General features: G+C 38.9%; 1 protein-coding gene across 1 annotated transcript in view; it reads left to right on the forward strand.

The window, feature by feature from the left end:
- The window catches only part of ksr2 (kinase suppressor of ras 2), a 125,506-nt gene that overhangs the window by 95,565 nt on the left and 7,288 nt on the right, over nt 1-22,653 (forward strand). The window contains exons 15-19 of the mRNA XM_052104876.1: nt 1,535-1,583; nt 6,428-6,795; nt 10,511-10,607; nt 12,594-12,727; nt 18,299-18,433. Coding sequence (XP_051960836.1) covers nt 1,535-1,583; nt 6,428-6,795; nt 10,511-10,607; nt 12,594-12,727; nt 18,299-18,433 — 783 coding nt within the window. The remainder of the gene's footprint in view (nt 1-1,534; nt 1,584-6,427; nt 6,796-10,510; nt 10,608-12,593; nt 12,728-18,298; nt 18,434-22,653) is intronic.

Consider the following 22,653-nt stretch of genomic DNA (forward strand, 5'->3'; position numbering starts at 1 on the left):
TGTGTGTGTGTGTGTGTGTGTGTGTGTGTTTGTTTGTGTGTCTGGTTCAGTTTAGTGTCAATTTGCTATTTTAAGATGCATCTGAACTAATCTAAAAATGTGAAACAAGATGACATCAGTATGCATGGTAAATATTGCTGACTGAATATGTGAATAGTACATGTAAATTATCCAGATCATTATGGCTTGTTATGACAATTCTATTGTCTCTTTGTGTAAATTGTATCTAAGACACATTTTAGCAAGGAAAATAATTCAAAAAAGGAAAATAATCAAAAGAACTTGAGCAAAGAAAGGATGTTCCTTTGTTATACTGTTGTTATTGTTGTATATAGATTGATTTTGTATTCAATTCTTATTGTTAAAAAAAACTAAAAACTAAATCTAGTTTTTAAACTAGAACTAAAGATTTGATTGAGGAAAAATGTGGATCAGTTTAGATGAGTAAAACCATGAACTAAACTGGTTAAAAAGCCTCTTATTAATATCAGAACATAGACAAAGCTGTCTGAAATATTTTGTTCTGAAAATCTTTTCTTGCGCAACTGTGTCCATATTTAGAGCGATGGCCAACGAGAGGCCACAGATATGTCAGACAGTTTCAACATTGCTTGTGTCTATTTATGGCTGAAATGAACATTTTGGATTACAGAATTATTGGAGCAAAAATATTCATGGTGCAAAGACTGATGTGACTAAAGACAAGTCTCACTCACGCATACACTTTGGTCAGACAGTGGAGCTTGACTTTACGCTACACTGATGTTGTCAACCAGATTGGCCAATGTTTTGGAAAACCCAAAGACCCATAAAGAAAAATGCCTTCTTTAATTAGCTCAATCAAGATACAGTAATTACAAAAATACCTTATACATGGAAATAAAAGGAATTGCATTACGTAGTATCGTATTGCCATTGAAATGAATTGTCTGACACTGTTGTAGAGCACAATTGGTAACAGACATGTGCACATCAATAGACTGACAGATCTTCCGGCACTGTCACCCCATATCTTTAAACCCAAACAATGGTAAAAGGCATGCTATATCTGTTACCACTGACCACTGCTTGTCTTATATAAATGCGTTGACTGCTCCTGGTGGTGTCAACACCAAGGTTGAATAAGGACTAGAGTTTTAGAGGATTCTAGGCACTTTTTGCGAGTGGAAGATGATCATTATATGCTAGACATGCAGCATGGAACTTACTGTACTGCATACTAAGGTCATGAAATCATTTCTATTCCACATGTCAAATAGTACCAATAGAAGTGGTTAATTGTAAGCCATTGAGCAAGTTAATAGCATAATCAAGAACAGTTTGAAAATACTGTTCAAAATATATGATATATGTAGATAAATATGCAGAAATTATGGAAATATAAGAATATATTTGTAGTTCTATCCTTTCTGATGGAGGACTATAAACTATGTATTTTAATGCATTTACAAAAATTGTTGAAAAGAAAGATTTGTTCTGCTGAAGTAAATGACTCTCCCCTCACAAACACGTTTTCTATCTTTTTATCACACAGTACCAAAGGGAGTCCCTTGCTACAAATTGCAGTTGAGCCAACGTCTGATGTGAGTCATCTTGTTTCTGTAGCAAAAGTTTACAATAAAGTGCTAAAACCTGAGGACATTCACTGAACATTTTTGTCTTTTGGCCTTGCTGACTGGTTGCTTTATATAACAAGAAATACTTTTTTATACCCTTACAAAAAAGTATTGTTACAGTACCATATCACTGTGATGGTATCAGATGGTAATATCATGGTACTTAATGTAATATCATGAGATATTTCATAGTTCTAAATTATCTATCTATCTATCTATCTATCTATCTATCTATCTATCTATCTATCTATCTATCTATCTATCTATCTATCTATCTATCTATCTATCTATCTGTCTGTCTGTCTGTCTGTCTGTCTGTCTAACCTAATATCTGTCTGTCTGTCTATCTGTCAAATCTAGTAATGGAAAATTTTTTAAAATACAATTAAAAACGAAGAATGATTAAATATAATAATAAAAAAAAACTGCTATGTATATATAAACACACAAAATAGGAGAATATATACAATATGAATTCAATTTATACAGTGAATTAGTCATGTCTAACAGTGTGAATGACAGACACATATTTTGCAGCTAGTGCGGATGTGCTGTTGTCCTCTCCAAGTACATAGGTGATTTTCTCTTCATCACTGAGTATAAGGAATGATGGATTCCGTGTTTCAAATTTAGGGAAAAACATTTCTCTCACAGTGTGGTACTTAGAACAAATGAGAAGAAAGTGTTTCTCATCCTCTATTTGCTTTAGGTCACAGTGTCTGGATATTCTCTGCTCTCTCGATGTCCAGGCTTTCTTATGTCTTCCTTTCTATATTTCTAGATCATAATCACTTAATCTGTATTTTGAGAGGATTTTTCTCTTTAAATTGTTTAATTGATAAGTAGTTTGCCATTCCCCTTCTGTAACTCACTCGACGTTGTGTCGATGTAGTGACACTAGGGGTCTCTCTTCAGAGCCTCCGTGAGAACATGACCTTGGCAACGTTGTGATCGTGGCTTTCCTTCTTCCGGGGAAAGCCACTCTAGCCGCCCCCCCGCATCGCACCTTCTACCCACGGGTTTAGGGCCGGCATGGCTGGAGGACATTTTGGGAATTTAACGGGTGCGGTTTTGCCAGGTAAATCCACACGGACCACCCGTTCCCCAGCCCTCTCGTCTGCCCCCGTCCGGTCCCGAGATGAGACCGCCTCGCCTTACGGCCAGTCTGATGTCTCTTTCGGATCCCCTGAGCTGGATGAGATTGCCCCTGCATCGGAGAGCATCTAGGTTGACGTCGTCAATTGCGGCCAAGGCCTACAGTGCCGCTGGACAGGCCGCCTCTGCCCTGCAAGTCCACCAGGCCAAGGCATTAAAAGATCTGCACCTGGGTAGTCCTGATCCTGATGTGCTGCAGGAACTGAGCTCGGCAACCAACCTTGCCCTCCGGGCATTGGCTAATCCTAGCACACTCTCGACAGTTTCTCTGTGTACACAGGGACCTGGTGCTCAGGCACCTCAGCCGTTTAGGGCTTCGGGTCAACTGGGAAAAGAGCAAGCTCTCCACTGTTCAGAGCATCTCTTTTCTCTGCATGGAGTTAGATGACAGCGTGCCTCACAAGTGAGCATGCGCAGTCGGTGCTGAACTCCTGAGTACGTTCAGACCAGGCACAGCGGTTCCACTGAAACAATTTCAGAAGCACCTGGGGCATATGGCATCCTCAGCAATGCTCGCACCGCACAGGTTGATGCATATGAGACCGCTTCAGCACTGACTTCAGACTCGAGTCCCGAGATGGGCATGGTGCCACATCCTTCCTCCCTAGCCTTCTGGCTCCGAATTCAGTGGAGGAGTTTGCAGACTCACCGCAGGCACCGACTTGCCTGTACTGGAACAGGTGCTCCCTATTGGCGGACCTGTGTCTCCCTTGGGCAGAGTTCCCTCTGCCCCCCCGGTCGCTGTGTTTGTAGAGCTCCTCCCCGTCGAGGCAGGACCTACCACCATAACATCTCCATATGTGGCTGATAAGCCCATGTGACGTATTTTACCACATGTTAACCTCCCCTGCTGGGCAGGATGTGGTCTTTTCCCACTGAAAGCATAGGATAGGAAAAGAACACCTTTCCTGATGCGTGTTATAGTGTTAGATGGCCGCAGCCGCATCTAACACTCAATGGAGAGAAAACATAGAGAGAGAAATTCCAACAGAATTGTAATTTAACTGCATAACATGCCCTCCAAGCCTTTTTAATCAATGCTTTTACAGTCAGACCAAAACACCTAGATGCACTGATCTCAATGCCCAGATAACTGTCGCTGGTGCATATTTTTTAATTGTTTTCTTTAAATCTTCTAGTTTTTGCTTTATTTATTTTTTGTGGGTTCAATATTTATATAAAGATTTTTTAATTATGATTTCCAGATGGAGCCTCTCTGAAGTGACATTTCTGATTTGGGGGTTTCAAATTTCTAAAAAGTGTTTTGGTTCATTGATTTAATCAATTTTGGATTTAAAATATGTTTCTCTTTTGTTGCATAGAAGTCTTTTGTAATTCTTCAGACAGTTTGAGTAAGAAACCCTTATTGTCTTATTGTCTGGTTCATCCCAACAACTGATTTAATGGATAAGTTTGTCTATAATGTGTGTGTGTGTGTGTGTGTGTGTGTGTATTTGTGCATACATGTGTATGAGATTTGTAGATTAATTTAATCAGTTTCGAGCAGATGATGTTCAGTATACAGTTTGTCTTATCTGGTTGAGTTCAGGAGCTGCAGGGTTTTGTGGTATGCCGCTGCATAGCTCTTGAGTTCTGATGAAGGTCCTGTGGCTGGTCAGGACTGTGGTGGATATTTCTTGATGCCTGAGAGCTTCTGTTGTCAGTTGAATTTCTGCTGTTGTTTCATGCGTTCCCAAGTGCTGTGCTTTTTAGCACTATGGCGAAGACTTTTACTCCTTGTTTGTTTAGGTGGACGTGGTCATACATATGATGAGGCCATATTTCTTCATGATAGACCAGATTAACGTATGGAAGAAGTGCACAGCTTCTGGAGAGTTCCACATTATTTCCATGAATGACGTGGAATGGTACATCACTGCATGGTAGTAACATGGACAGGGTTATTTTTGCCTCTGGGAACCGTTGTGCAGCTCTAATGGCCACCTCTCTGAGCACAGGAGCCACATGCCCTTTTGTGGCCCTTAAATCATTTGTCCCTGTCTGGATTATAATGTGCTTGTAAGTTTAATTTAGATGTTTATCTGATCCTTTCAGATCCCTATCAGATCCTTTCTTGCACTTCTTGTGTACAGGAACCACATTTTCTGGGCTTTCATGTTTGGGAACAAAACTGTCTCATTGACATATTTATCACTTGATTCTGTCAGGATAAGAGCTTGTGTTTTTCCAGGGTCCTCTGGAGCAGAGCTGTGGATCTGGGCTGGAGGATCAGTTGAGTAGTGAAGCTCTTCCTGCACTAGTAATTCTTCAGTTTGGGGATTTTCAGAGAGCATCAAGGGTTTAGAAGGAGATTCTTTGGGTGCTGAAATAGAGTTGAGCTGTTCTTTCAGATTATTGATGGATTCATCTTTGGTTTGGAGTTCTGACTTCAATGTAAAGAGTTCCTTCTGCATTTCTGTTTTAACTTCTGTTAATTGTCTTCCAAAACTTCTTTAGCTTGCTGAAGTTCCTTATCTCTTTTTTTTGTCTCTCTGTAGGTATTCAATCTCTTGCCTTAAATTCATGATGTAATTTTTAAGCGGTTCCATGTTGTTGTTGTCTCCAGATGGGACAATATTAATTCTTTTAGCTCCAATACCTCTACCTCCAGGAGGGAATAATTGTTTTTCATTCTCGACATTGGAGATGGAATAATAGTCGCTGCAGGCAACAATCAACTGAAGAAAATGCCTTTTTTAATTTATTTTTGATATTACACTTCAGGTGTAAAAGGTATAAAATTAATAAATAAGCCCTCATAGGAAAAAAGACCTGTTCACTGGCTTTGTTGCTTAAAAAATATCCAGTTGTGTCCAAAATGACTCTCTATGCTGCTCCTTTCAAAGAGAAATATGATTCAGCACTGTCTGCTCCTGAAGCGAAGATCACTGACTGCTTAAAATATGTCTTTACCTCTCTTTTCCTGTGAGTTTTTCCTTTTTAGTTGATGTTGCTTGATGCTGTCTTTTCCAACACGAATATCCTCTTCTGCAGAGGTTATCCTGTGATTAGCTTATCTCAGATTAAGTTGTGATAGGATAAAAAAAGTAAACAAAAAATAAAAAAATAATAAAATTTCGAATATAAACAAAAACTTCTTCCTAGATGTTGTTTGGATGTGTTCTATGTTGAATTTTCACATATCTGTCGATGACTGCTCAGTATCACCGGAACTCTCTCTCTATGCATTTATACATCTGTCTCTCTGTAATCTATATATCTGTCTCTCTGTCTTTCTTTAGATCTATCTATCTATCTATCTATCTATCTATCTATCTATCTATCTATCTATCTATCTATCTATCTATCTATCTATCTATCTATCTATCTGTCTGTCTGTCTGTCTCTCTTTTGTGTCTGTCTGTCTATCTATCTGTCTATCTGTCTGTCTGTCTCTCTTTTGTTTCTGTCTGTCTGTCTTTCTTTTGTTTCTGTCTGTCTGTCTATCTGTCTGTCTAATCTATATATCCGTCTGTCTGTCTGTCTTCCTGTCGGTTTAATTTATATATCTGTGTGTTTATCCATCTGCTCTATATATCTGTCTGTCTGTCTTACTTAGCTGTCTGTCTATCCATCTATTCATCTGTCTGTCTGTTTGTCTTACTTAGCTGTTTGTCTGTTTGTCTAATCTATCTATCTGACTTGTGCACAATCAGAACGAGGAAGGAAATGATGAAGCCGAGGGCTCTGCGGACGAGTTCGAGGAGATGAATCTTTCCCTCCTGTCCGCGAGGAACTTCCCACGCAAGGCCAGCCAAACCAGCATTTTCCTGCAAGAGTGGGACATTCCCATGGAGCAGCTGGAGATCGGAGAACTGATTGGGAAGGGCCGTTTCGGACAGGTCTATCACGGACGCTGGCACGGAGAGGTGGCTATACGGCTCATTGACATTGAAAGAGACAACGAAGAGCAGCTAAAAGCATTCAAAAGAGAGGTGATGGCATACAGGAACACACGGCATGAGAATGTGGTCCTGTTCATGGGTGCGTGTATGAGACCTCCTCATCTGGCCATCATCACCAGGTAAGTTTAGCTTTTGCGAAAAGTCAGTTTGTTTCTTGATGTCATTGGACTTACTTTCCAACTAGAGGAAATAATGTCCTGCCTTTTCTTTTATTAAAATATGTACTGTATAGAAATAAAATATCTGTTATATATGGATCACATTGAATACCGATATTAATAAAGCATAATTAATTTAATTTGTCAATATTTGGTAAGAAAAGCCCCCATATGAATATAATTAAAATATATTACGTTATAGTGGCAGACGAATAAAGCATTGAATAGACAGCACAAAAATATTGTTTATTTTAGTTTCATATTATTGAACATAAGCCTATTACTGGCCTTTATTTCAGCAATCCTTTTTTGTCCAATTGAGTTGGTCAATCTGCAGTAGATATAGGGGCACTCACACAAAATGTTTACGTTTTTGTCTATGTAAACATGCATCAGATGGCTGTTGTGTCACGGTTTTACAGTGCCTTGCAATTATATATATATATATACTATATATATAAATGCATGTTTTTTATTGATAGTAAAAGAATAAAAATTATACAAAATGATGGGGAGGGGGAGATATAAATATACAGTAATCAAGACACAATTTTGGCCAGATTCTACCCTGCATTCTTTACATGAGCTCATCTCAATGCGTCTGGAGCACACAAGCTAACCGCTAGGCCACGGCTCCACCTTTTTTCTTTTTGCTTTATGTACAGTATTTAATTAGGTTATGTAAACATTTAATGCACTGGTATTTTTCTAGAATTTGCAGTCAAATATATCTTAGTATATTTTAAAGTTGACTCACTTTTACACTCTGATCAACATGACCTCATAGTTTGCGCAAGTTGCTGCATTCAACCTAATTTGAACAAGACTAGATGTTTTTGAACCAGATGCGAATGTTTTTATTTAATGTGGGAATGTAAAGTGCTGTGAAAAACAGGTGCTTATTTAAACCGGAGATGGACAGAATTATTTATTTCCTCCCGCCACACAGATTGGTGCTTCCTGTCTGTTTGTCTGCCAACAGATGCTGTGGTGCTTGGCATAAAATATCTGGGAAAATATTTTATTTTATTAGTGTTTGTGTCTTTCTATTAATTTATCAAGAATAAAAATGTATCCAGATTTAAAATATTTTTTAATTGTTTCAATATTAATAATGCCATAATATAGATTTGTATTCATTATAATAACTTATAATTTATTAAATAATTTAATGAAACAGAGAGTTGCAGTCTTGGATGCTGATTGGTCAGTTCAGCATTCCATTCATGTTAAAATACCAAACATATCATCATAGAGCCAACTACTAACCTTAGTTTACATGTCAGGGACCATATTTTCTAGTGGAAGGATGGCTTTTATGAATTTACTTAATATAAATAATGTTTTAATTTAAATCTGTGTCCTTAATATTTGTATTGCATAGTAACCGTTTAAGAAAAGTTATTAAGATAGTAACTCCCCTGTATGTTGTGCATAACAATGCCCTATAGTTGTGACTATATTAGCAATAAAGCACAACCTCTTGTACCTTATTGCTTAAATATCATTTTATATTTATTATTTTATTCATATATACAGTATGTATGTATATATATATATATATATATATATATATATATATATATATATAAGATACATGATTACGATACACATGTCACAATTCGATATATTGCAATACATCACGATATCCTGGTTCGAATTCCCTTTTAATTTAAATTCATTTGAAATGAGTTAGATTGATCAGTAATAATGGCCATTTTGCTTGCATACAGCATGAAATTATTTATATTTCATCTAATGTTGTTATTCACTATACAAGGGACCTTCTAACTTTTTTAATTACTTACATGTCAATTTGAAAAACAAAATGTTTTATCATTCGTTTTTCATCATTTTGGTGACATTTTTTATGAATTACATCAATAAATGCGGTGTATTGAAATTGCATAAATTATATTGCATATATACAGTATATTGTTACATGTTTGCTGTTAACATGCCTAATTTGTACTATTTACAAGTATTTAGTTGTGGAAGGTGGAATGTATAGAACAAATGCTAAAATGGTACAGTAGTTTTTGTATGGTCGAATGGCTTCTTTGCAACATCCATGCTATGTGTGATTAGAATTAAATGTTTCTTTTGTTGTTTTTGATAAATAACTGACTGTAGAGAAGAGAAAGGATATTAAAATAGATATTATTAAACAACAAATGGTTTGCTTGGATCTAGTCTTTGGTCTCCCATTACACAAAAAGAGAGAAAACATTTACTTCCAGCACGCATTGAAAAGATCTCATTGCTGAACTTCTTCACCACTACACCATTCATACACTGGTGAAATAAAAAATTACCAGCCAGTGGATAATCACAGACATTTTTTGTAGCAAATGGGAAGTATTTATGATGATTTTGGGGGATTGCAGATAGAAAGAAAGAGTGATCTTGACATTGGGATTGTACAAATTAAGATTAAGTAGAAAATCAATATTTTTGGCCAACCCTAGACCCAAACACATGAGAGAGGTCCAGCATGTCTGTTAAAGAAACCATATCCATCCATCCATCCATCCATCCATCCATCTAAATTAGGGCTGTGTCGATACAATAAAATATATATATATATATATATTGCATTGGATGGAGCTACTTAAATCAAATGTAGCCACCTGAGCAACAGACATTAGAAAGAATGTGTGGCTTTAAACATTTATCAATGTCTAATCCTAAAATAAATTAAGTGCATGATTTTCCATGTTTCTGTTAAAAAGGACAAAAGTTAAAATTATTTTTATTCATAGTCTCTAGAGCAGGTTCACATAGACCAAACTGAAGTATAATTTTCAGAATACCTGGTCTTTAAGAATTAGAGCAAAAATAAACATTGAATGTTTGCATTCGCATTGTCTTAAGTGATTATGTATCGATTGTTTTCCAAATCACCCCTGCAGTGTGAATTGCTTCTGCTCACAAAGGCATTTCTTCCACGTAGAACATAATTGCACATAGAATGTCAGAGCCTGTTGTTATTGGAATAGTTTGAACTCACATTATTAGTGTTAACAGACAATATACAATGCATGCAAGACATTTTCATACTGACGGTATAAATATGGAGCTCAGCATTTGCGTTTTACCGGTGCGTCACTGGTTTGAAGGGTCCCACACTGCAGAAGGCCAAAAGGCCAGAGTGATGCAATAAATAATTCCCATACTCTGATGAAAAAGTTTAAAGGGAGGAAGAGGGCAGCTCGAGGAAGGATGCAGGCATTTTCCTCAAGTAGCACAGTAGGAGCTGAGGTGTCAGGGAGGTGGAGGGGTCTGTTTCTATTCCTTTCTTTGAAGGTGAAGCTCACAGAGGCATTGTTCACCCAAAATGAAATCTGTAAGAATTTGCTCACCTTCATACCGTCCCAGAACAATATGAATATCTTTCTTCTGTGGAACACAAAATTAGATGTTTAGCAGAACTCTGCTTAGAGACCTAGAGCTAATCTGAAAGGTAAATGTACATTCAGATTCATATTTGCATGGCATGTTGGTAAAGTTTATGTACACAACCCTGTAATGCTACTGTTCCTCTTTCTGAAAAGATCCTTTTCTAAATCCACATTATGCTCAAGCACCATTTAAGTTTACATGAATTGGACACATCTTGATGTCATGGTTTCCGCTAATGTCTAATATGTGGTTTTATGTGTATTCTCTGTTGTAGTTTGTGTAAGGGCAGGACCCTGTACTCAGTTGTACGAGATGCAAAAGTCGTTCTCGATGTGAACAAGACCAGACAAATCGCACAAGAGATAGTAAAGGTAAGACTAGTCAAGGCTGTCTTTAAATGTCATATAAAATGTATTCATATAATTGCAAAACACTACTAACTCTATAATAGTGTTGGGATTGTTTCATATCTATACCGAAAGCAGGTAGTCAACCAAAATGATCCTAACCACCATACGTGAGACTTGTTCGCAAAATCGACACCAGGTGGCACAAAGGGGCACTTTTTTCACCATAGTTAAGTGTGAAGAAAGTACGAGTTATTATGATTAACATTGTTAAAATTATTATTTTTATTGTATTTTTTACATTTTGATGTGTAGAAGGAGCTAAATTAATGGCAGCAATAAAGTAATAGCCTAGATCATGAATTTACTACTATTGGAATATATACAAAAAAAAAAAAAATGCTTTAATGTCAGCCTTTTTCAATAAATGGAAACCATTGCTTCATTGATATTGGTCATACCTCCTTCTTGAAAATAAAAAAAATACATTGTGAACAATCATAATTTGATTTGTTGTCCCTACTATAAAAACAACAACATTGAAGCAAATTAATGGTGGCATTATCCCGTGTTATAATTTACCCGATTAATCCGTAGTGGTAGACTAACCTTGAGTGGTTTAACTGAAACCCCTCTCAAAAGCGTATACAAGTGTAAATGTGTTTATATTGTTGTTATTGGTATGCATGTAAAGTTACAGGGGTGGTTTAGAGTAAAATAATAGTCCTCCTAAAATCCAAGGGAGCTTTTGTTCACACGCATTCAATCCTGATGCAAAAGACCATTATTTGAGACATGGTTACCTTATGTTTTTTTGTATACAAGTGGAAAAGAAGAATGCTAACGAGTTATATTAATTGCATACAAACACATTTGACCACATAAATATTAATATTTGATATTGGTGACTTTTGGTGAAGTTGTCAAAACAAATTCAAACACATTTTTTTCAGCGTTGCATGGTTTTATTTGCATATCCTTTTACAAAAAGCCTTTTTAAGCTGTGGCTGAAACTGACACGATACAATTATATATTATACAATAGTATGAGATTACTTCTGTAGTTTTTACAATAGAGTAGCTTTTCAATGAACAATCTACTTTTTACAATGAGCAGTGGCATAACATGACAAAACAGTATTGCTTTTTGTCACATTGTTTTGCAAACGCTGCAGCCGAGCAAACTGAGACAATGTGCCCTGTGATGCATGTAAATAACGAATATGACGTCTGAGGAAGAAATCGGAAGATTTTGTTCTCTGTTGCTTTGCTTTATTTCCAAATGTTCCACAGTTGCTACTGTGTTTGTTTCCTTAACTTTTCTTCATACCTGATGCTGCATTGCACTGCAATATTGGGAGTTCCCTCTTACTTCATACTCTGGGATTCTCCCAGCGCACTTTAATGCAAACGCTAAATTTTGGATTTTAAAGTTTGTGTTCAAGTGATTCATTTGGACAGTTCATTAAAAAAATCACTCAATTCACTTGAGCCCCTGCATAAAAGTCAACTGCGCCTTAAACATTTTATTCAAAAAAGAATTATCATTGTTTTTGACTCGATAAAATTAGCATTTTGAATACCAATACCAAATTCACAGTATCAATTGTGTGGCTTTAAACATATTTAATTAAACACAAATACATCATCTCCTTGTCGTTCACACTGCATGAACCAGGGCTTCATCCACAACCTCCTCCTTTTCACTCACTTTCTTTAAAAGCAAACGACATGTTTGTTGGTGTTTATTAGTGCACTATGAACATAAGAAAGTTTCCCAGAAGCAATCTACTTCTCGCGAGAATGAGCTGTGGCACGTTCAGATTCAGCATGTTGATGTAATATGGTTACAGTGCATCTAGCTGTTTAGAGCAGCAATTGGACAGTTTCCGTGGCAACCACACCAGGGAAAAGTTCATTCTGGTTGAGTACTATCTGTATCTAATCAATCTATAGATGTACTTTACTATAATGCTAGCATGGGATCACATTTAGAACATTTTATTTCAGGGCATGGGCTACTTACATGCCAAGGGGATCCTTCACAAAGATATGAAGTCAAAGAATGTGTTCTATGACAATGGGAAAGTGGTCATCACCGACTTTGGCCTGTTCACAATATCTGGTGTTCTACAAGCAGGCAGGTAGGTCAAAACATACACTAACACACATACTTTCATTTTTTTATTGTATTTACAATAATTGTATTTTTTTTAAATGTAGAAAATATTAATAATTGAATGTAAGAATTGTAAGAATGTAATTGAATTAAAAAAATAAAAAAAACTCTCCTAAACTATTTGTCAAGGAAGTCGATTACAAAATGTAAGTCATTTCAAGGGCAATTTCATAAATGAACCTTGATTTGAACCAATTTTATTGCAGAGAAAGTTCTGTTCCAAAACCTGTTGAGCTGCCTTGTTTTCTACTGCCTATGTAACCAGCTGCATTCTAAGGGCCTGTTTACACTAAACAGGTTTTTGCATCCTTTATGGTGTTTTGGTATAAATTTTCTATGTTAACGTGCGCTAGATGGACATTTTTATCCATTGCACCATGTCTTTCCGTTGCTGATTTTTCAGTGTCTCGCGCATGAGCGGCACATTTTTAAGACACCATTTCAAGTTAAAAATTTTTTTTTTTTTTTACGCAAGAACATGTTCTGTCTGAACAGCCCCTTACATATTAGCCAAAACAAACTACCTTTGAAAGCAGCACTATGTTGCTGCCTACCTTCTGAAGGAAGTCACGAGAGCAGGATCTAGATGCAGCTTGTTGTTTTCAAATAGAAAAATATGCCAAAGTACAAAACAGGATAAACACTGGAACATGGCAAGACTAGGAAAAGGGAACTAAAACAAACATTACATCATACAGAAGCAAAAGCAAAAATACACAACAACTGACAAATACATAGGGGCATTATATACACTACGATAAACGAGGTAATGGAAAACAGGTGAGAACAATTGGGAACAGCTGGCAGTGATGAGGGCAGTGAATTATGGGAAATGTAGTCCAGGGAAAACAGAAGTCAGAGGCTAAACACAAGGCAAAACAACAGTGAATCATGACACCTATAATGCTGTCTATATAGGCAGCTTACTACATTAGTTTTAAACTATCTAGAGTAGTCCACTATATGAAAAGAGCTCAATTTATTATCAGTGGAAGAGTGGAAAATGTTAAAACCACCACACTGTACATGACAGGTCATTAAGAACGTCCTGAAATTCCATAATAACTTTCTTAGGTGCTTATTAAAACACCAAGCTAGTAATTGTTAGAGTGTGAGCCACAAAGCTAAATGCAGTTTCACCTTCAGTTTCATATCCTTATAGTTTTTGATAAACATCTGCTTCATTGAGCTGAGGTACTAACAGATGTTATTGACATATGCATTTGTGGAGATCTCATTTGACGAGACTTGTGACTTTCTCAACATAACTTTAAGTCTCAGGAAACTCCCTCTAGCAATAAAAGTTCAGTGCGTTACAAAATGTAATTCGTAATTTACACCAAAGTGAACATTCTGTCATTCTTTTTAATCACTGTCGTGTTATTCCAAGAATTGAAAAGAATTTTTTTTTTTTATTTGTAAATGGAAATCTTTCCCTCCACTGTAGCCCTCAAACGCTTTTCATGTTTCAATGTAATTTGGCTATATTAACATCAAACCTGCCTTGTGTGTGGGTGAGATTGTTTTCGCTATCTTTGGATGTATGGGTGAAAACTGGGGGTGTATTTGAATTATTTTTTATTTTTTGGGGAAAAATAAGTTGTTGCACTAAAACATTTCTAAAGCATGTCTGTTCTCGCAACTCAGTTCCTGCATTTGCAGTTTAGAGACTCCACCAGCAGTGAATATTTTTGGTAATAAAATTAATGTCCAAACTCTGAAAATACAGTGGAACATAACATTTTGTCCCTGACATACACTGAACCAAATATGAACCAAATATTTATGAGATAATCAAGAACGAAAGTCGGAGGTTCGAAGACGATCAGATACCATCATAGTTCCGACCGTAAACGATGCCGACCCGCGATACGGCGGCGTTATTCCCATGACCCGCCGGGCAGCGTGCGGGAAACCACGAGTTTTTGTGTTCCAGGGGGAGTATGGTTGCAAAGCTGAAACTTAAAAGAAACACAGGAGTGGAGCCTGCGGCTTAATTTGACTCAACACGGGAAACCTCACCCGGCCCGGACACGGAAAGGATTGACAGATTGATAGCTCTTTCTCGAATCTGTGGGTGGTGGTGCATGGCCGTTCTTAGTTGGTGGAGCGATTTGTCTGGTTAATTACGATAACGAACAAGACTCCGGCATGCTAAATAGTTATACGGCTCTGTGCGGTCGGTGTCCAACTGCTTAGAGGGACAAGTGTGTGTTCAGCCACACGAGACGGAGCAATAACAGGTCTGTGATGCCCTTGATGTCCAGGGCTGCACGCGCACCACAATGGATGGATCAGCGTGTGTCTACCCTGCGCCGAGAGGCGCGGGTAACCCGCTGAACCCCACTCTTGATCGGTACTGGGGATTGCAACTATTTCCCATCAACAAAGAATTCCCAGTAAGTGTGGGTCATAAGCTTGCATTGATTAAGTCCCTGCCCTTTGTACACACCTCCCGTTGCTACTACCGTCACTACTACTCTTTAGGTCATGGTGTATTTTTCAATTATTATTATTATTATTATGCTTATATATTTACAATTGTATTTATGATCTCATTTGTATTGGTATTTTTCCACCTATTGTCGTATAGTGATTTTCAAGTTGGAGAGAGTAAACTCTTTGGATTTGGTATGATTTGTTTTGACAACTATTTATTTTGATTATTATTTTTGTTTAATTTGAAGTGCAATTTGAATTTAGAAATATTTTTGGGTAAATTATTTCATGTTTTGTGAAATGTATTTTTTCCAAATTAAAATTTACTGGTAGAAGCGATAGTCCGGTAGATAGTCAGTTAACTGTGCAGACAGTTTAACATTTTAAGGTAGGGCCTGGTCATCACGGGCCCCCTTCGACCGTGCGCCCCAGTGCGGCTGTCCCGACTGCCAGTAGTTACGCCACTGATTCACATTTTCCATGCCTATAAAAGGAGCCTTGTTGCACAAAAGTATGCAAGTCCATATTTCTATTCTTCTAATTCATTGCATACAGTCTATTTACTCTACCAACTTCTTATGAATGTGCTGTCTTTGTTTATATCACTGGTGCTTGACATGAAATGGACTTCATAATAGGACGTAGATGGCTCCGGAGAAGAATTTCTAAATTAAATTGCATTTGACCCTGCCCATTAAGGCTTTGTGCATGCAATTTCGCCAAGCCTACTTGTGCCTATACTTAATGCATGCTTGCATGAAAATACCAAAACTTCATGGCCATGCCCACTGACTTTGTGTGTATGACTTATGGCATAGCATGGTGCTAAGCATTAGCGCTCTTAAAATAGGGCCCATCGTTTCCATTTTTTAGTAAACTATGCCTTTAATTGAGTGGAATCTACCCTTAGGATCACTTCGTTTCAGTTTAGATCCAAGTTCAACATTCAATGGTGAGAATATTCAATTTATTATGTTATATGCCATTTTTGACAACTAATTAATTCCATTCCACCCCTGCATATATGATGTGGAGGAGTCATTTGGTGTAAATTGATTTAGGATCAGGTTTCGTAAGCTATAATGAGCAAAAAGAACAACATTGGTTTCAGATCACAACAACAGCTAACTGAGGGGGAGTCTGAATTTAACATCCTGCTTTGTGCTGTACGAATCACCTCCACCTTCTTAATTGAGCACCACACGGTCCTTAGAGATATGGACCTCTGTCTATACATACCATATCTACATCCAAAGACAAAGACATGAAAGAAACCTTTCTCTGCCACACTCCTTTGAACATGTATATTAATGAAAAAGGGTTCTGATGGATGTGTTTTGTTGCTCTGTTGCAATGTATGAGGAGTAATCATGAGCTTTTTTATGGCTGGCTGAACTCAAAGACATCCCTTCCTCCAGGCAAAGCCACTGAAGCACAGTGAATGGTGGCAGACTTTTGATTTGTTTTGTAAACCTGTGACAAATTCCATAAGTCTAGATTATTTATCGGTTTTGAAGGTGTTTCATAGTGCAAAGTGGAAGGTTATGGGAGGCCCTATTTTTTTTATATTTTTCTTTTGATTTTAGACATCTGGACATGTTCTTGACAGGTTTTGTGAGATTCACCCACATGTGTTAACAGCATTTGGTTCGTGCAGTGGCTAAGCAACATTCCTAATACAAAGCAATCAACAGAATGTTTTTCATGGCACTAAAGACATTATCAGACACTCTACTTACATCACACTTTAGAGCTGTTTTCAGAGTCTCTTCCATCTGTTCCCTGTCATATTTTATACATTTGTTTATTAAGATGTTTTAAGAAATATTTGGCTTAAAAGTGCTAAGAAGAGAGAAGTAAATTATCTGGGGTAGTGTGAAAAAGCATTCGCCACCACGGCTGATGAAGGTAATGGTGCTGATACTGTTTTGGCACCTGTCATGTTTGTGCTTGCGTGTCTCGCCTCTTCGTAAATGTTTTCTTTGGCATCGAAAGCAGTACATCAGCATTCCCCAATAGAGTGATATTGCAAACACTTGTACACACTGGCTCATCTGATTATGAGGCTGATTTCGCACAAGCGTGTTTACGTATGTTGGTGGTAATTACTGGGAAAGGCTACATCTCCACAGTGACAGATTTACATTGCAGCCACTGTGTATCAAGTCTCTGGGATCCGTATTCTGATCAGCCCACCTCCATGCTTATGTGAATTATTATAAGGAAAGGATAGTATTTTAGATTGGCAAATTTCTCTGGCCATCAGGGAACTGCATGCTCTAGCATAATTACGAATTGTTTATCTGTACGGCTCAAACCTGGCTCTCAATAGTATTAGCAATGTATTATGTGATAAGATATGATTAATGTGTGATTTGGTTATGTTTTAAATAAAACATAAATCTAAGGCAACTTCTAGCAGGCATGGGTGATTAGTGAAGCTGTGGAAGCACACAAACTAAAGTTTCAGTAAATGTCAAGGATGTTTAAGAGGGGCTGTGCAGGTTTGGGCCTTTTCGAGAGAGGAAGCCGTAGGAAATCTACATATTTGATGGGATTTAGAAAATAGCCTGTTTTAAAGCACCCCACCCCCACAAAAAGATTGCATCCTAGTACCAGCCCTGTAATCCAGACACCTGAATGTTCTCTTTATCATGCCGAACGTGCACTTGACTACACCGCACATCTGGATATATGCCAGGTGATAATGCCTTTATTATATTATAATGCATTATTTAGTTAATTACTGCCACCATTATCAATAGAAATTGTACTTTTTTAAATAAATTGCTGTTTACCGCCAGCTTTCCTTAGACTGTAATAGCACAATGTCACTTGCGCCAGGCTAGCAGCACAATGTGAATGAAGCTTAATCTATAATAAGCACAATTTACATAGAAAGAAAGCGTGTTTGCGTGAAAAGAAATAACAATGACTTTTCTAACCGTGCCTCCCTAAACTAGATTGCAAATGGTTAGTGTAAAATACCGTGTGCAAAAGTAGCATGACGGTTTAGTGATTTCACTCCACACTGATCGTGTTTTATAATTCAGGTCTCTCTTTGTCTCTTTCTCTGTCTGTGTCTTTTTCTCTCCAGTAGGAGAAAGGATAAGTTGCGGATCCCAAGTGGCTGGCTGTGTCATCTTGCTCCTGAGCTCATCCGTCAACTCTCCCCCGAGACTGCAGAAAACCAGCTTCCTTTTTCCAAACAGTCTGATGTGTTTGCCTTTGGGTGGGTAACCCCCCCCATAGCATTTCTGTTCTCTATTCTCACTGGATCTCTGCCTTTTGTCACTCAGTGAACTTGAAAAAGCTTTACAAAGTTAAACCTTTGACCATCACCAAGCCCTTATAATGTTAATCAACAACTATTTTGTATAATTAAATTAAAATTTAAAAACATTTAAAACTTTCTATGTATTACTAAGTGCTGAGATCATCAAATCAGAGAGGTTAAGATCAATAGCAATACCATGGTACCCTTTTGAAATTACATAGGGGAGACCATGGCAACAGTAGTTGTAACATGTGGAAATTGTCACTAGGGCTATATATTGTAACTACACTCACTAATCACTTTATTAGGAACACTCTGGTCCTAATAAAGTGCCCAATGTGGTCTTCTGCAGTTTTAGCTCATCTGCCTCAAGGTTCGATTTGTTGTGCATTCTGAGATGCTATTCTGCTCACTACAATTGTATAGAGTGGTTACCTGAGTTACTGTAGCCTTTATGTCAGCTCAAACCAGTCTGGCCATTCTCCGTTGACCTCTCTCATCAACAAGGTATTGTCACAGTCTGTCTCCCTCATGTTTCCCAAGGACTCTAATTTTGAAGATCCTCCTCCTCGAACAAGGGTATCGTCCAGTTAAGGATCACATCCGTGAGTTTTTACAACTGGTGAATTTAGTGCACTTTAATGACCACTCTCTGGTGGTTTTCTTCAGCACTGGTCTTAATAGTGCACTAAAGGAGCTCATGCCTCTGGCGGATCCTCACTGGACACTACTCGAGTTCGTGGAGGTGGCGTTACAACTTTGTGGCTCACCATTAACTGTGGGTGTGGAGGATGGGGACTTTGAATCTCCTCCCACTGTGGACATCCTCCAGCCTTCCACGGCTCCCTCCCTCGAAGCCTGCCACAGCTCCTACTTCGAAGCCTGCCACAGTTAATGAGCCAGTGCCCACACCTGCCATGGTTAAAGAGCCAAAGCCTGTAGCCTCAACCGTTTCAGAGTCAGTGCCTGTAGCCTCGACCATCCCAGTGCCAATGCCTGTTTCTTCTACCGCCCCTGAGCCAGCTCTCGCCAGGTTAATTGACCTGGACTTGCTCCCTGCCCTGGTTCCTACCCTGACCACCCTTCTTCCTCCACTGGTTCCAGCCAGCATAATGTACACCATGGTTCCATCCAGTGCCCTGGCCCTTCCTCCTCCGCTTGCTCCATTCAAGACATTTCCTCCTCATCCTCCTCCTCCTCCTCCTCCTGGTCAGCTGGCTCCCCCTAAGTCAAGACCCCAGTGATTTAAAAGGCAAGGGGAGCTGATGACCCTCCGACTCCACCTTGGCCCTCTGATCCCTCATCAACACCTTGACTCTACGTCGCCTCGTCTCCACCATGGGCCGTCAGGCTATCGGCGTCACCGGGGTCCCTCGTCCCTCCAGCTCCGCCTTGGTCCGTCGGTCACCTGGCTCCACCTTTGGCTCCACCAGGGACCTCTTTCCCTCTGGCTCCACCTTGGATCTCTGTCCCACCGGCTCCATCTCTGTCCTATGATCCCCCAGCTTCGCCTTGGTCCTCCGATCCTTCGGTGCTACCTTGGTCCCCCCGAACCTTCGGCTCCACCTTGGCCCTTCGAGCAATTGGCTTGCCTCTGGGCACCAAGTTCCATGGCTCCGCCCCTAGAGCCCTCATGGCTACACACCTCGAGCCTCTCATGGCTCCACCCTTCATGTCCCCACCTCCCTTGGCTCCACCTCTCTTGGCTCTGCAACCCTGAAGCCGCCCCCCAGGCCCTCTGATTGTCTTTCTTGGACCCTTCCTCACCTTCTGAATCACCCTACCCTCCTAATCCGTCTTTGGGTGCCAGGAGCCACCCTTGGAAGGGTGTGTGTGGGGGGGGGGTGTTCTGGGGGGGTGGGGGTAGGTAAATGTCACAGTCTGTCTTCCTCATGTTTACCAAGGACTCTTATTTTGAAGTTTTTCCCCATACTTAATTTCCCATTGTGCAATGCCCTCATCACTTCCATCTATTTCCTATCATCCTCACCATATTTGATATCTTCCACTCCAGCATCATTTATTAAATATTGTAAGTTACTCCTGCAACTACTCTCTTCCTCTCCCTGTTACCCAGCGTTACAGGTCCGTCCATAGAACTGCCGCTCACTGTATGTTTTTTGTTTTTGGCACCATTCTGAGTAAATCCAGGAGATCAGCAGTTACAGAAATAATCGAACCAGCACGTCTTATCTACAATCATGCCACGGTCGAAATCACTGTGATCACATTTTCTCCCCATTCTATACTATATATAATTAAGATTGTCTATGCTCAAACACTTGAAGAACCAAGAAACCTTATTATCAAAGGTTATGTCTGTGATTCTTTTTTATTTTACAATACCTTCTCCTATCCCAGCTTAATCTGCAGAGACAACTACAAGTAAGGCATTCATAGGTTGATTTCTCCCCAAAAAGTGTAACACTGTGGCTCTGTGGTGCTTTCATAACATTTCTCTGTTTGGTTGAGCATCCCGACCAGTCAGACACATAAACATCGGCTCAACCAGTGAGGTGAGTTTGGGGTGGGACTGTCTGTGTTTTCAACCAATGGCGACAGATAGGGGAAAGTGTTCAGGAAACTTCCTTGAAAACAGTCATTATTTTTGTAATTTCATTTGGTGAAAAATAAAAGCGCCAAAAATCACACATTTTAGCTATACGTTGACTTCAGTGCAAAAGGAAAATGCAGCAACATGGAAATCACAGAATTGATTCTCCAGTGCGGTGCCTCGACCAATCAGACTGTACTCATGAGAGACCGCTTGCAAAATTTAGGCTTAATTTATAGTTAATTCTACCTTACCCGGATCTTTCCAGAGGCAGTGAGTGTGCGGACCAATAATGAATAAAAAAATGGATGGATGGACAACTGAAGAAAGGAAGGAATGCTGCTCTGTTGGGTCCTATCACAATTGCGTCCTCAGCTGTTCTCTCCATATGGAGGCTCTGTCACACTGTCACTCGATGGGAGCAAAATACAGCACCCACGCAAGCTGCCCAGCTGGTCACACTAAAGGGACATTACCTAGAGGTGACCCCACAGCAATTCTCCCTGTTGTCCCGTCTGCCTCTTTTCATTTCCGTTGTTCTCTGGAAATGTGATATTATAATGCGGCAGAGTTCATAATGGCTTATAACAATAGCTGATATTCCATGGGATATTTTATGCAAATAATGCTTTTACTTTTGGTTTTGTGGACTTTTTATTATTTGTTATATAGTGCATATACTTATTTGTGGGAAGTAACTAAATTAAATAGCGACACCTCTTACTAATGGTGAAGTGTGTGATTTTTGCACAACTCATGGCACTTAATAGAATTTGAAAAAAAAATAAAAATTCCAATGTTGCTATGTCAAGCTGGTTGGGATGCTAAAGAATTTACACTTATTTACAATTTTTACTATAGCGCATGACTCATTTTAACATTTACATTACAAAACCAACTACTTTTACAAGCTTGTTTAAGTGTGATCAATCTACATGGTAGCTCAACGGATAGTGTTGCAATGTTGCTGACCGGTGTCCTGAAGAGCACTCATTCGGCACGAGCCGAAAGTGTCATAGAAGCACCAAAAAATTCTGTGGTTACTTCAGAAATTGTGTTTTTCATGTCCATTTGCTTTTTATAAAACTATCAGTTAGGTTAAGATAAAGTCAAATGGTTTTTATTATCATTCAACCATATATAGTTAGTTGTAACACGCACAAGAAGAGATAGTCACAATGTTGGGTAAAACTGCTTTATTGGCAGAATGGCAAAAGTACACAGGGGCAAATCCAGAGAAGCGTAGTCAAAGGGAGCGTAAGGTCGAAGCCGGGAAATCAGAATAAGGCAAAGGGGCAAATACAAAGAAGCGTAATACAGGGAAGCGTAAGGTCGAAGCCAGGAGATCAGAATATAACAAAGACAAGACAAGCGAGTAGTTTAGACAGGGGAAGCTAGCGAAACACTAGAGCTGGCAAAGCGAAGGGGAAACTAAACAATAACCAACAAACGTGGGGAGAGAGGGCAGAGTATATATAGGGGAAATGAACCGTGCAGGTGAAACTAATATTCTGGTGATTGGGAGCGAGCGTGAGAGCTAGAGGGGGCGGGGTGAACTTGAGGATCAGAGTTCGTTACATTAGTACAGTACACAGTGAAATGAGACAACGTTCCTCCAGGA

Source organism: Xyrauchen texanus, chromosome 3 (assembly GCF_025860055.1).
Source record: "Xyrauchen texanus isolate HMW12.3.18 chromosome 3, RBS_HiC_50CHRs, whole genome shotgun sequence".
NCBI classification, from domain to species: Eukaryota; Metazoa; Chordata; class Actinopteri; order Cypriniformes; family Catostomidae; genus Xyrauchen; species Xyrauchen texanus.